The sequence below is a fragment of the Nycticebus coucang genome, chromosome 16, assembly GCF_027406575.1.
Source record: "Nycticebus coucang isolate mNycCou1 chromosome 16, mNycCou1.pri, whole genome shotgun sequence".
Classification (NCBI taxonomy): Eukaryota; Metazoa; Chordata; class Mammalia; order Primates; family Lorisidae; genus Nycticebus; species Nycticebus coucang.
This window is the reverse complement of record NC_069795.1, coordinates 95,251,928-95,265,556: the sequence shown is the minus strand read 5'-3', so window position 1 is coordinate 95,265,556 and position 13,629 is coordinate 95,251,928. Positions and strand designations below refer to the sequence as shown.

The following is a 13,629-nucleotide window of genomic DNA, read 5'->3' as shown; positions in this document are numbered from 1 at the left end:
TTAAAATCATGTCTTCAGATGATGAATTTAGGAATTCATTTTATTTTTATTTGCATGGAGAAGAAGAGCTTTTTCCATGGCCCCCTCTTCATTTTCAAATAAATTTATGATTTTTCCTTTGATGACTTGAGAATAAATAAATCTTTTAGATCATAAAATAAAATTCAAACTGAACTGAATCTCCCCAGCAGTTTGTCTAGACTTTATTTACAAATTATATGCCGTTTACTCTTTCCTGATTCACTGGTAAGATCAGGTTTATTGACTTTCTCTTAGAATTACTTTCTCTAATTTGAAAATACTTTATGAACTTCTTTCATTTTATCCTTCAGGCAGAAAGTACATTAATGTTATAAAAATAATAACAGGTGAGTCAAAGGCCTCTAATTTGGGGGTGACACTTGTGGCTCAAGAAGTAGGGTGCTGGCTCCATATACCTGGGGTGGCGGGTTCAAACCCAGCCCCAGCCAAAAACTGCAAAAAAAAAAAAAAAAAGGTTTCTAGTTTTTTTTTTTAAAGAACAGAGTTGGAGTGATTGTAATTTTGGAGGTTATCATAGCTAAATTGAAATGAATCACTCGTTCCATTATGTTTCTAAGGCCTTCTTTTCAGTGTGTTTATATTTTTAATTTTTTATTCCTTATCCACCTCTGGACTCTTCTCAATATTTGGATCAGTTCAAAGACACTTCTAATGGTGACAGATACTCATTTCTCTTTCAGGACCTGTTAAACTGACACACTGTCTAGGAAGCTTCTTCAGTGCCAGCCAGTAAGTTTCTCTTCACAGCATTTTTATGTTCCCAAGGGTTTACCCAGTATCAGAATCTTAGTTTTTATTCATTTCTCCTTCCACTAGACTGTGGCCCCCTTCAGGGTAGAGACCTCATCCAAGTACTTTTTGTATCCCCTAGTAGCAGTTGACTGATTTTATATAGTCCAACTGAAATTTGGAATTTTGGATTGTACAAAAGAATGATTGATGGGCTTCCTTAACTTCTTACTGGGTTTGAGCAATTTACAAAGAGGTCAGTGGTTCTCAGAAATGCTGACCAATTCCTTCGCAGGTTTTAAAATAATTATTCAAGCCCACTTCTTCCCAGTCACATCTTTTAAATGTTTGGAGACCCAGTGATACCTCCAGAAACATTTCCTTCTACCAAGGATATTAAGCCTTTCTACCAAGAGGTCAAGAATGCCAAAAGTGAATGTCTAATGAGAAAAATCAAAATAAAGGGCTAATAACTATAGTCCAGAAAGTAGAAGGGAAGAGGAGAGAGAGGGGAGGGCAGAAGGGATATGGAAGGAGGAAGGGTACTTGGGGGGACCTCACCTAATGTGCATGATGCATTTCAAAACTATTAAGACATAAGCATAATGTGATGGATGTGTTACTTAGCTCAAGGTAAGCATTTCACATTGTATATCAAAGCAGTACACTGAACCCCATAAATGCATCAGTGTACAAAGTTATGACTTATTAAAAATAAAATAAGTAAATAAATAAATAAAAGAAAGAAATAGAGAATAAAGATAATAATCTTGAAAAAAAAAAAACAAACCGAGGACGTAATGAGGCACTATAGGATAAGTTAATAGCATGTTTAATGATGTTTTATTGATGATGATTTTTGATTAGTTTTTTAATTGTTATATGTATTTAACTTGCCTACATGTTTTAATCACATAAGTATGTTCTTAGTATACTTGTGAAATTATTCCCCATATAAATTATTAAAATTTGTTACATAGACAAAACAAAAAAATAAATAAAGGGCTGAGCCTGATCCACACCCTCTGACACTTAGAAGAATGACCTGAAATAATGTGAACGGGAGGCCAGTACATTTCAAGACACAGCCCTGTTACTCTCAGTGATTTTAAACCAGAGATGCAAATCTGGAGATTCTGAGGAAAAACATTTAAGCACTCAGTAAACATAGAAACAAAAGAAAACTCTTTTGTTTAGAAGTAAGATGAGCAAGAACTTGCATGTACCAGTTTCTTGTCAATCTGTATTCAAAAGACTATTGAACATTTACATTTTTCTTATAATCAAATATTTAATAAAATGAATTCAGTTCAATTATTCAGACTGGCTGACAGCATGGTATTATTAGTTATGACACAGCCAATATTGTTTCACATATCAATATAGCGCTTTCTTTGTGTTGAACAAATGTAACTCTATTATCCAGCTCTCATAGATTACTGTCTGTCTTAAAAGTTTGTCTGAAAATGTATTTGCCTTGGTTCAACTTGGATTTCTCTAATTGCAGTGTTTTAAAATTAAATTATTAAATAATTGAAGCTACCAGGAACTAATTAACTAAAGTGAAAGGGAAGTATTTTGCTTTTCAATACGGTTTGTTACTTCAATTCATGTATGTTTATATTGCTTGTTTTGTGACTTAAATCTAAGTTTGTCTTTAAAGAAATACAATGCTTAGATATTTCATTCAAAAATATAGAGCTAAAGGTTTATAATAATATATCAAAAAGAATTATCTGAAATGAAGTACATTTTAGATGATAAAGCAAGGTCGGTAAAGGCTGACAATCCATTGCTCCATAATTTCACATTTCAGATAGATGATCTAGAAATGTTTCAGTTTAAGGTAAAATATTCTATTTTTATATTTAAGCATTTTGGTACTTCAAAAATAATTTTAAAAGTTAAAACATTGAAGCTAATAAGAAAGAGTTGACAAACATCTCATATTTGCAATGTTGATTTAAAAAACTTGTAATAATATGCTATGTCTTTTTACTTCATTTAAATAACAGAAAAATTTTATGATCATTTTGTTTCTAATGAAAAAAATACAACTATGTTGTGAATAGGTATATCCTTGTGCATTTGGAAAATTCCATTATCTGTGACATTGTTGATGTGAAAAAGTATGTGCCATTTGTAGACTTTGAGTGATAATTTTGTGATTAAACTACTTGCTATGGCCTTATTAGTCCTTTTCAAGTTTAGAAATCTGTGCAATACTCATCAAAATAGTGACCACATTGTGAGAGATTCATTATGATCAAAACTTAATTAACTGACTCAATCTATTTGAAAAGATAAGACAACTAAATCACCACCATGTATCTTTTAAATATCTTTGGGGTGGGGAACCTGTGAGCTCAAAGCCACATGTGGCCTTCCAGATCCCTAAGTGCAGCTCCTTGACTGGATCCAAATCCCACAAGAACAAACCCTTGATTTGTTCTGTAAAATTTGGATCTAGTCAAGGGTCTGCATTCAAGGACCAAGAAGGCCACATGTGGCTCTGCCTCACTCCCCAGGCCTTAGGTATAGGTCCTCTGGATCTTCTGGTAAAGGAAAACATGTGATAACTTTCAACTCTTTCACTTGCTTTAGATGTCAAATAACTGACTACAAATATTTTCCTGACAGGATAGTTAGATTTATAAAATGTGCATCTGTTCATAGGGAAATGAATAGATACTACCATTTACAGATTGAATGGAACTAACACCAAGGAGGCAGGAGAACTTAATTAAGGCCTCTGTTTTAAGTTAATAACAGAAACCCAAACAAGGCTGTATGTAGTATCCTTGAGAATAGTCTTCTAATCAAGGGCATTACTTGTTTTATCTTTATCAGACACAAAAATTAAATCAATATCAGGGAATAAGTGGTGGTGACAGATAAAAAAAACAAGGGTGAGTTTGAACTGAAAAATCCCTTAACAAAAAGAGACCAGAAACACAGTTTTTAAAACATTGTATTCTACAGGAAAAGTGAATGGGCTATATACCCTGCTAAAATAAAGTACCCAGGAGATAAGGCCAAAATGAAAATTTCTGGAGGTTCCTTGTGAGAGAAAAATATTCACTAAAGTCATTTCATTCTCATAAAGATAATACATTTTTTCCTCTTATATAATCAGTCTTCTGGTATACGGTTTTCCCATCTATTCTCAAATTGAATGTGTTTATACTATGAAAGTTTAGAGCACTACTACTTAACAGAAATATAATGAAAGCCTTGTAATTTAAAATTTCCTGGTAGCCACTTTTAAAAATGTGAAAATAAATAGGTGAAATTAATTTTGATATATTTGGTTTAACCCAATATAGCTAAAATATAAGTTCAACATTTGGCTATATAAAATTATTAATGTCATAGCTTACACTATCTCTTGGATTAAGTCTTCAGAATCTGGTATGTGTTTTGGGGTTTTTGTTTGTTTGTTTTCAGTTTTTGGCTGGGGCTGGGTTTGAACCCACCACCTCCGGCATATGGGGCCAGTGCCCTACTTCTCTGAGCCACAGGCGCCGCCCTCTGGTATGTGTTTTATACACACAGTGCATGAAATTTGGAATAGCTCAGTAGACATGTGTGGCTAATGGCGAGTGAATTGCACAGCACAGATCTAGTGAAACTTTTTTCCTCAAAGATTTGATGATTCACATATGTTTTTTCTTCTTCAAACCTTTCATCAGGTTTACATGCTGTTTGATTTAAGCCTAGGGCAGTGTGAACTTGAGCTTCTATGATGTGCTTGACATACTACTTGTTGAAACAAAATTAATAAGTACGTTAAACAAACAAAGAACTCTCAGTGATCCAGCAATGTCTGAGTTCAGGTCATCTGGTCAACTCCTCTGCTTTGTTTCATTGTTTTCAATGTACTAAGATGGCTTTACTGGAGTACTGTTTGGTTCCATCTCTCTAAAAGATGAGGAACACACCATAATAATCACAATATAGAACTATTTTACACTTAAACAAGGTACGGGCTCAGTGTTTCAGAGATTGGTTCTGTATTTTATCTACCATGGTTGTCCCAAAGACATTACTGAGAGAGCAGCAGCTATCTGCAGGCACACCTGGGACCTACGACATGAGCAGCTGACATCGACACACCAGTGATGACGATGAGCCGATGTATTCAGCAGTAGTAGGTAGCATCATGTCATAAGGGCTTTAAGGAGACACTGGGACATACGTATGTCAAGACACTAGTACATTCACACAGGATAACAATGAAAAATGTGGAATGGTACACAGACTGGATGCTGTGGTTGCCATGGAAAGTACTCACTTTTTCAGATCATTCTGCATCTTTTTGGCTTGTGCATGCCACTGGTGCATAGCAGGGAAGAAGCCACTTGTGTATAGCGGAAAAAGTATATCAACTAATAAAACTGCATTTGACTGAGAAATAACTGTATCACAGCTATCACTGAATTAATTACATAATATTATCAACATAACAGGTGCATTAAATTTTATGAATCAGAACTCTGTTTGCTGATTCATAAACTGGCCAGTATGCAATAAGATTATGATGTATCAAAGAAAGCATTATATAATCTTCATGCAGTGAAATTGTACTAGTACCTCAAAAACAGTTAATGCAACGATAGGGATTAAAGAAGGAACTTGGTACAAACAAATGTTCTGAATATGAGAAAATGGTAATAATCACAAATTTTTCTAAATTAAAAAATAATGTTATTTTGTATTCAATTTTAAATTCACATTTAGGTTGCAATGGTAATTTTGGATACTTGAAAAAAAGATTACTGGAAAGGACGTAGTGCATTATTTGGGGGGAAATGAATTTTGGGGACTTGGAGTCTGTCCTAAATTGTGAAGTCTTCAGATGTATGGCGCAACTGTGTCAACTGCAAATTTGGATAGGTCTTACCTACTTTTGTGGATGGCTCTGTCATTAGCAGAGAACTCCAAGTAGTTCTCACCTCCTATGGCATATACCTGAGGGACTGTGGACTTAATATTTTGGAAATGGGAATCACTAAAGGTCTGACTCTGACTGACAGGAAATCAGTATAAAACTGTGTATGTTTTACTATGTAAATTAAGTAAATAATGAGGAATTTGGTAACTATTAAACAAATTTTTTTCCAACTACTACTATGTGTCACCAGAAGAAGCATTTCTTTTTTTTATGGATTAAAAAAGCCTGACAACATAAAATTTATCTCAACTCAAGGTCCTGGGAATCATTAATAACTTAAAAAAAATTGTTCAATATTTATGTTATACATTATTATTCTTATTACTTACAACATGGCATTTAGAATAAAATAAAAACACACATGTTGCCAGCAGCTGGGGATGAGATCTGCTGATATTCTAAAAATAAGTTGCCACAGTTTAGCTTTTGATATAAATGCCTTTCATGAGGATGGTAAATGGACATTTTTTGAATTCTAGGCATGTTCATATAATCGGAACTGAATCACTGCATTTACTTTGCATTATGGAAAAAATGAAATGTTTAAAATAACAATCTAATCTAAATTATAAGATAAATGTATGTAAAAATACTTTCCATTTAAAAAATTTAAAACTGGTATTTCCACAGAGTGGTGATGAGTATATTATACATATTTATGTAGATTTTACAGGGTGTTTCAAAAGTCCCCGAGGACACACAGGATTCACAGCCTCAGAATGCCTTTGCATACAAATGCAAACTTTTCTTTATACTTGTTATAATAAGTGCTGAAAATGGCCCTCCTATGCTTATAATAGAGATATTTTTGTTCTCAAGGTCACTGAATATAAGAGGGGTCACAAATGCCATTTTCTGCATGGAGACTCGAGGACTTCTGTCTCATTTCTGTAAATTAGTTATCCACATAAATACGTATAGACATATATGTAGTATGCATAGTCACAACATAAATATATTTGACATTTAAGAAAATTTAGATATTCTACTTGCAAACTGACATATGTATAAAATATAACTTACATTTATTCACAGGAATTTGGTTTTTTTTTGGTTGCTGTTCAAATGTACCGTATCTTAATTGTTATTTCTTTCCCAAAGTTGTTAACAAGACTCCTTTATAAAGAAGCAGCATGTTATACTTGCATGTACATTTTACTTTCCTTTTTTAAAAACTAAAGTTAAATAATGAAAATTAATATCCACAAATAAAAATAACCAGAGAATGAATATTCCTTTTATAGCAATTTTGATTTTCATTTATATTTATATGATTGTATCATTGAAACTGTCTTTTAAAAAAAAGTTGTTCCAGAGTTAATATATTTTTTTCTAGTTAAAAATCACAATGTCTGAGATATTAACATATGTCAGCTTTCTACTTGAACCCTATGGTCTGCCCACCTGTGATGTCATAGTAAGGAGGGGCTTTTCTTCAGCAGACTCCTCCCTCGGTATCTCCTTCATCACCATGGCAACAGCCTTATCTGCCGCCCTAGAGCCTTTTCCCTATAACAGTGAAATCAACAATGACTTGTGTCAGGAGAAATCTTTAACTTATTATTTATTACAAGATATTTTAATGTTTAAAGAGCAATCCAACGTAATTGAAGAGGTAGGCTGCTGCAAGTGAATCTTGAGGCTTTTGGCTGAGGAGAAAACACACAAAATCTGAAAAGAGATTATCTGTGAACTTTCAGTTAGCTACTTTTTCACCTTTAAAGCTGACATATTATATTTAATTTTAACATAATATTTTATATGTATAATATATTTTAAAGCAATTAACATGACATGAACATTTGAAAATAATGTCAATTTAAAAACACTATGGGTTGCCTGTTATGTTCATTTATAAACTATTATTATATCATCCCTAAATATTTTGAATGACAATGAGGAGTTTGGGACAGTTTAGGATCAGGATCTGTCTCCCACAGAGGACTTTGGCTGGTTGGTCTCTGGAGACTTTGTTGTTTTAGAGTGAATTGAGATAAAAGGAATAACGTATATGATAAAAATCTCTAAAAATTCTTCAAGTGGCTTGACATAACAGGAATTCACTCAGTTTGTTTTGCAGACCTTGGTGGAAAAAAAATTGCAACTCTCTCTGTTTTGAGACCAATTAATTTTAATAGAACTTTAGAAATATGTTTTGAGAACCCATAAATCTGGATGTAAATAAGAGATAATTAACATTGAGGCATATATCTCCCTCTCTCCATATATATCTATATAATGTGTATATCGATATATACACACCCACACATATCCCTACATTATTTTCCTCAAAGAAGCAGAATTACGAACTGTAGGGATGTGCTGGCTTTCTGTTATTTGAGTTTACCAGATTATTAAAGTTTTGAGAGTAGACATGGCAAAATGAAATAAACAAAACAAAATATCATTTTCCCAACTCAATTAGAAACCTCTCACACTACACAAAATTAAATAATTAAATATTTTCAAAACAAAGAACTTCCATTTTCTCAGGTCTCTGGGCAGAGCCTCCCTGGAAAAAATAATTTTACATTAAGAGCACACAGGCATATCTATCTGTGTTGTGAATCTCTTTAAAATACAAACATAGCAGATAGAGATATCATAGGCAAAAAGACAAAAATGGATACATGGGGATCTGCTGTTTGCAAAGGGAATTAACAGCCAGGGTTGGTATTAAATCCAAAGATTAATAAATCTTAATAGTTCCCATGCAACAAAAAAAGGATAGAATGACATCACCTTGGACTCTCCAAGGGCTTTCAGTATTTAGAAGGCAGGTTTACTCCAGGGAGCAAGTCCATGTTCTTAGGCATTGACTTTCTAAAATGTAGCCAGCGGTGGCTTTTACTTATGAGAACAAAAAAACTTTCTGTGTAGTTATTAAATTTGAAAATATGTGTATCTGTTTACAATGCTTAGCGTTTGTTTGTTTGGTCTGACTTTATAAGAAGCATTGTTGAATGATAATGTGTTACTTAAGAAATGGAATATCAAATGCTAGCGATTTTATTCAGCAGAAACATCGGATGTTTCAGTAGTTATTTTCATATGTGTTCTGAAAAGTTTATGTGGTCACAATTATTAGAATAACTTACTTCTAGAAGAATAAAGGAAAATTTAATGATTCATTGCCTAACAAATCAAGGTACATAATAATTCCAGGTTTCTTCTTTAATGAAGAAATGTGAACTTCCTAAAATAGAGATGCATACAATTCTGAATTCTGGGAAAAGATTTATTATGACATTATTAATTTTTTAACATTTTATCAGAATATAAAAAGTATTTGGATGAAACTTTACACACTATAAACTTGGTACACTTTTATAAGCTACACTTCTTTATAGGCTAAATATAGTTTATAACAAATATTTTCACAGCTTTACTTTTTTCAAAAGGACAAAATTATCTGTGAATAATTCTTTCCATGCTTCAAGAAATTCTAATAATATAGCAATAAACAAAGTGGCATGCTCATATTTAAATTCCTACTATATTTAAAAGAACAAATCTAATGTTACGAGGTATAATTTTATTTAAATATAATAATTCAGACTCTTTTTTATGTGCTAAAAAGAAAATGCCAATTGATAAGCATCTCAAAAAATTTCAGGTCAAGTTTTTAATATACCATTTATTTGAAATGCTACCAATCCGTAAACTACATAGAGATATTTTTTACATGTGCAACTATAATAGCTAGAATTAGCGAGGGACATGCCATTTCACTAAAACAAAAACAAAAACAAAACAAAAAATTAGTCCTTTCATGCTGAACTCTAGAACAAAGCAGTGGTCAGCTAGAAAGGATGTACAATAAACACATGCGGTGCTTTTGATTTCTTGCAGTAAAAACCCACCAAAGCCAGGGTCAGGTCACTTTTTTGAAGACAGTGCCACTTTTTCTTCAAGGTTACACCTACTACCTGAAAAGAGTCATGATACCCATGTTAGTGCCTGCTAGCAACGTTTTTCGTTACAGCCTTTTGGCTGTTGAGTTAATACCCCATGAGCCTCACAAGTGTGGTACCGTCTGAGAGCAGAATGGGAAGGACTGCCAAAATGACACCTCCATGGTGCCAGATACAATGTCTACAACTATTGCCAAGTCAAGTGAGTAGCTTGTATATCAGAGCAAAATTTCTCCCAGATTGTACTGCCACTTTCATCTGGTATCTTGCAATCAAGCTGTGTTATTTCTGACTTGTCCATTTATCTTGTGGGAAAATGCTTCTGGAATTCAGAACCTGACTGATAATTGATTTGGCAATTCATGAAACTATACAGTTTTGCTTATCATCATCTCTGCAGGGCTGATGGCTATATAACTGTGCCTATTTCTTTTTTGAAGCCAGTAGCTTAAAATATTGCAAGAAATATACATGTATAATTGTTCAAGCTTCAAACTCAATTTTCTAAATATAACCATACCAAGGGCTCAATATCAATCTATTACTTGAAACAACATGAAGCAAGCAAAAATGAAATATATGCTGATTATATATTAGAGCATATAACTGGTTTATATACTTTAGATCACATTTAGCCTGAGTGCTTCTCCATCATTCTTAGCAACAACAGAAAAGATCAGTAAAACTGATCTTAGAAGTTGATTATCACATCATGACATCTTCCAGCAATTATTTATGTCTACTTATTTTCAAGCAATATTTCAAAATCACTTTTTCCCCATTTCCATATTCAATTTCTTGACAAATTTTGATTGTTTGGAAAACTATATTAGCAAAGGAGGAAACTCTTATTTTTCTTAGTGCTGGGAAATTCTTTGACATTTCTCTGTTTCTTTTATCATTTGTTTCCTCACCAAGGAAATAGATAAAATCATAGTTTTTCTAACAAATGTGATACTAATACTATTAATTCTTAATACTAATTCTTAAGAGTAATGTTTTGTTAACTTCTATTATAAGAGCAAGCACAAATGAATGAAACAGGGAGTCTAACAAGCGGTGTTAACATTTACTAAGAAAACCCATATGGACATATGGAATATATTTCTTTTTATTGCCCTGGGTAGAGTGCTGTGGTATCACAGCTCACTGATATCTCAAACTCTTGGACTCCAGAGATCCTCTTGCCTCAGTCTCCTGAGTAGCTAGGACTACAGATGCCCGCCACAATGCCCTGCTTATTTTTCTATTTTTAGTAGAGATGGGGTCTCATTCTTGCTTAGGCTGGTCTTGAATCCTGAGCTCAAGCAATCGACCTGCCTCAGCCTCCTAGAGTGTAAGGATTACAGGCGTGAGCTACCACACTCAGCTGAATATATTTCTTTACATATACGTACATTTAAGAAGCCTACTTCTTTTCTTTTTTTAAAATATAGGATGTGAGAAACCCAGCACAAAATATTAGACATCACAGGATCCTTCAAGGCTGAACATTAGGCTGCATCGTATGTCTTCAGATGAGGAGATGTTGGCTCCAGGCCTGTCTTACTGGGAAAGGAATTACTAAGTTATTTTGAGAAGCTACCATGTGCTGGGCATTCTGCTAGGTATTTGATGTAATTTTACTCATCTGATCTCATAAGTCTGTGGGGTAGATATTGTCTTCCATAGATAGGTGAGGACTTTGAAGCTTAGAGATAGTGTGATTTGGCCAAGGCCTCAAAGTCATTCTGAGGCTGAGCCAGGATAGGACCCAGACCAGCTTCCTGGGCCTGCATCCTCCCTTCTCTACCGTACACTTGTTATCTGTTCCTCTGGCTTAGTCAGGCTGGAGGGCTCTCCCTGGTCACCCTTTCTGACTGCCGTAAATGTGGGTTGTTCATGATAGCACTCAAAGTTTGCATAGTGGCCACTTCTCACTATAATCACACAGACTGGTTCTCAGCAAACATTTTCAGAGACAGTCAATAACTTCGCCCAGGAGCACATTTATAACAAAATGCTTTTGCTCTTTTCATCTTCATGGAAAACTAACTTAAACATTTCATGTGTCTAAGTTTCTTTTTTAATCTGTAGATCTTAATAGGTTTATAAGCTTATTAAATGCCTCCTAAATTCCATTAAAAGACATTTTTCCTAGGATTTTTCTGAGGTCTATTTTGGGTGCATAATATACTTAAAGTATGTAATCTTAAAGTATGTAATTCCACAGTTACAGAGCCCACTGATAAGCACTTTTATAGTTGCAGATTATTGCTACCTTGGAATTTATACTTTAAAAATTATTTTTATCATTCTTTATTTCCAAAATTATCTATCAAAAAATTAAAAGACTACAAATACTAGGCATGCCTGCTAACCCAAAACTGTCTAACATACAAGTTAAAAAAATAGCTTCTTTTCTTTCTGATTATAAAAGTTACTATATATTTTTGCCAAAAATTGAGAAAAATAGAAATAAAATTAAAAACCTTTTGCTATTTTCATAATGTTTTTCAAAATTTTATATTTTATTTTCACAATATTGATGATTGAACAATTTCTTAGTATGTCTTAAGGATAGCTTCACTACTGTCAAGCTTACAAGTATGGATATATGGAATATAATTCTTTATATATATGTACATGTAAATAAATACTGCTATCTACATAATTTTAGTAATATTGTTTGAAATGAAGTGGTGTTCAGTTTTGCATCTGCTAAAAAATTAAACATTTCACAAAGTTTGCAATCTAGATTTAATCATCTATAGGAAACTGGCCACAGAAAAGGTAATCTTTGATGACTGCTCTTGCTTCTCATGTACAGAGCCGGAAGAACCTTCTTTCACTTGGGAAGATAGATGTCAGGGTTAGTGTTATGCACTTTTCCAATTCCCTCCCTGGGAACAGGTCAGGCAACATTTTCAGTAGCCTCTGCATGCTGGCGACCCTTGCCTGCCATTTGTGTCTTTTCCCAGAAGGCGTGCTCCAGTTGAATTCTTCCAGTATAGCTTGGGATCAGAACATGCTGGTTCTTGACTCATTTCCCTCTCAACAGAATGTTTTGTTAAGTTTTTTAAGTGATAAAAATACAATTAATCTTGGCATACTGGTCAATTCTTGTTTTTAAACTTCCTGAACAAAGAACAGATAGACCTAGCTGTAAATAATTGGGAAGCAAAGACTTCTTTTTCCTTAACTGGACATTAACATGTGGAATTCATAACTTGTAATGAATTCATCTTTGATTTTCTGATCTGTTTGCACCTGGAAAATGTGATTTATGATTCCTTAATAAGGGTAGTCAAGTTCCAGCACAGAAATTAATGCCTATCTACTTAAAATACTGACATAGGGCACTTAAAAGGAAGATTTCCAATTGACCCTTCCAATTTCTCCCTTACTATCCCCCCCATTTCCAGCATTGTTTCTATTCCACGCAGCAGGTGCACACTATTCCAGGTCACCATTTTTTCTAGGAAGTCTTCTGAGATTAATGAGGAGTGGCCCTAATTACATTCTACCATGTCACTGCTGAGCCTTTGGTGTATGGTACGTGTTAACTGGCACTTTTTGTTTCACACTTTCAGACCTGTGTGTGGTTGGGCAATGTGGGAGAAAGCCTTGGATAACAATCTGCATGGTCTTTGACTTGAAGCTTCCACCCATGAGAAGACTGGGATTCCAAGCTCCCCATATGCACATTTATGTTCCTGGGCTTGAACAATTGGTGCGGGATGACATTATGACTTTCATTTCATGGGTTTTGTACACTTCTGCTTTCCCGGGCTCCCTACTCCATTAAAAAAAATTAATTTGGGGCGGTGCCTGTGGCTCAAGGAGTAGGGTGCTGGCCCTATATACCAAGGGTGGTGGGTTCAAGCCCAGCCCTGGCCAAAACTGCAAAAAATAAAAATAAAAAACAATTAAATTGTATTTTGTGACTGTGTTGATATGAATATAAAAATAATCCAGAATGATTTATTATACATAAACTATTATGAAACA

General features: G+C 33.9%; 1 protein-coding gene across 7 annotated transcripts in view; it reads right to left on the bottom strand.

Annotated features, from left to right (window-relative positions):
* The window catches only part of PEX5L (peroxisomal biogenesis factor 5 like), a 301,860-nt gene that overhangs the window by 131,932 nt on the left and 156,299 nt on the right, over positions 1-13,629 (bottom strand). For 4 of the 7 annotated variants that reach the window (XM_053565447.1, XM_053565448.1, XM_053565446.1 and 1 more), the window contains one exon: positions 7,130-7,234. The exons of the other annotated variants lie outside the window; for them this stretch is intronic. In XM_053565447.1, the coding sequence (XP_053421422.1) occupies positions 7,130-7,234 (105 nt within the window). The remainder of the gene's footprint in view (positions 1-7,129; positions 7,235-13,629) is intronic. 7 annotated transcript variants of the gene reach the window in all.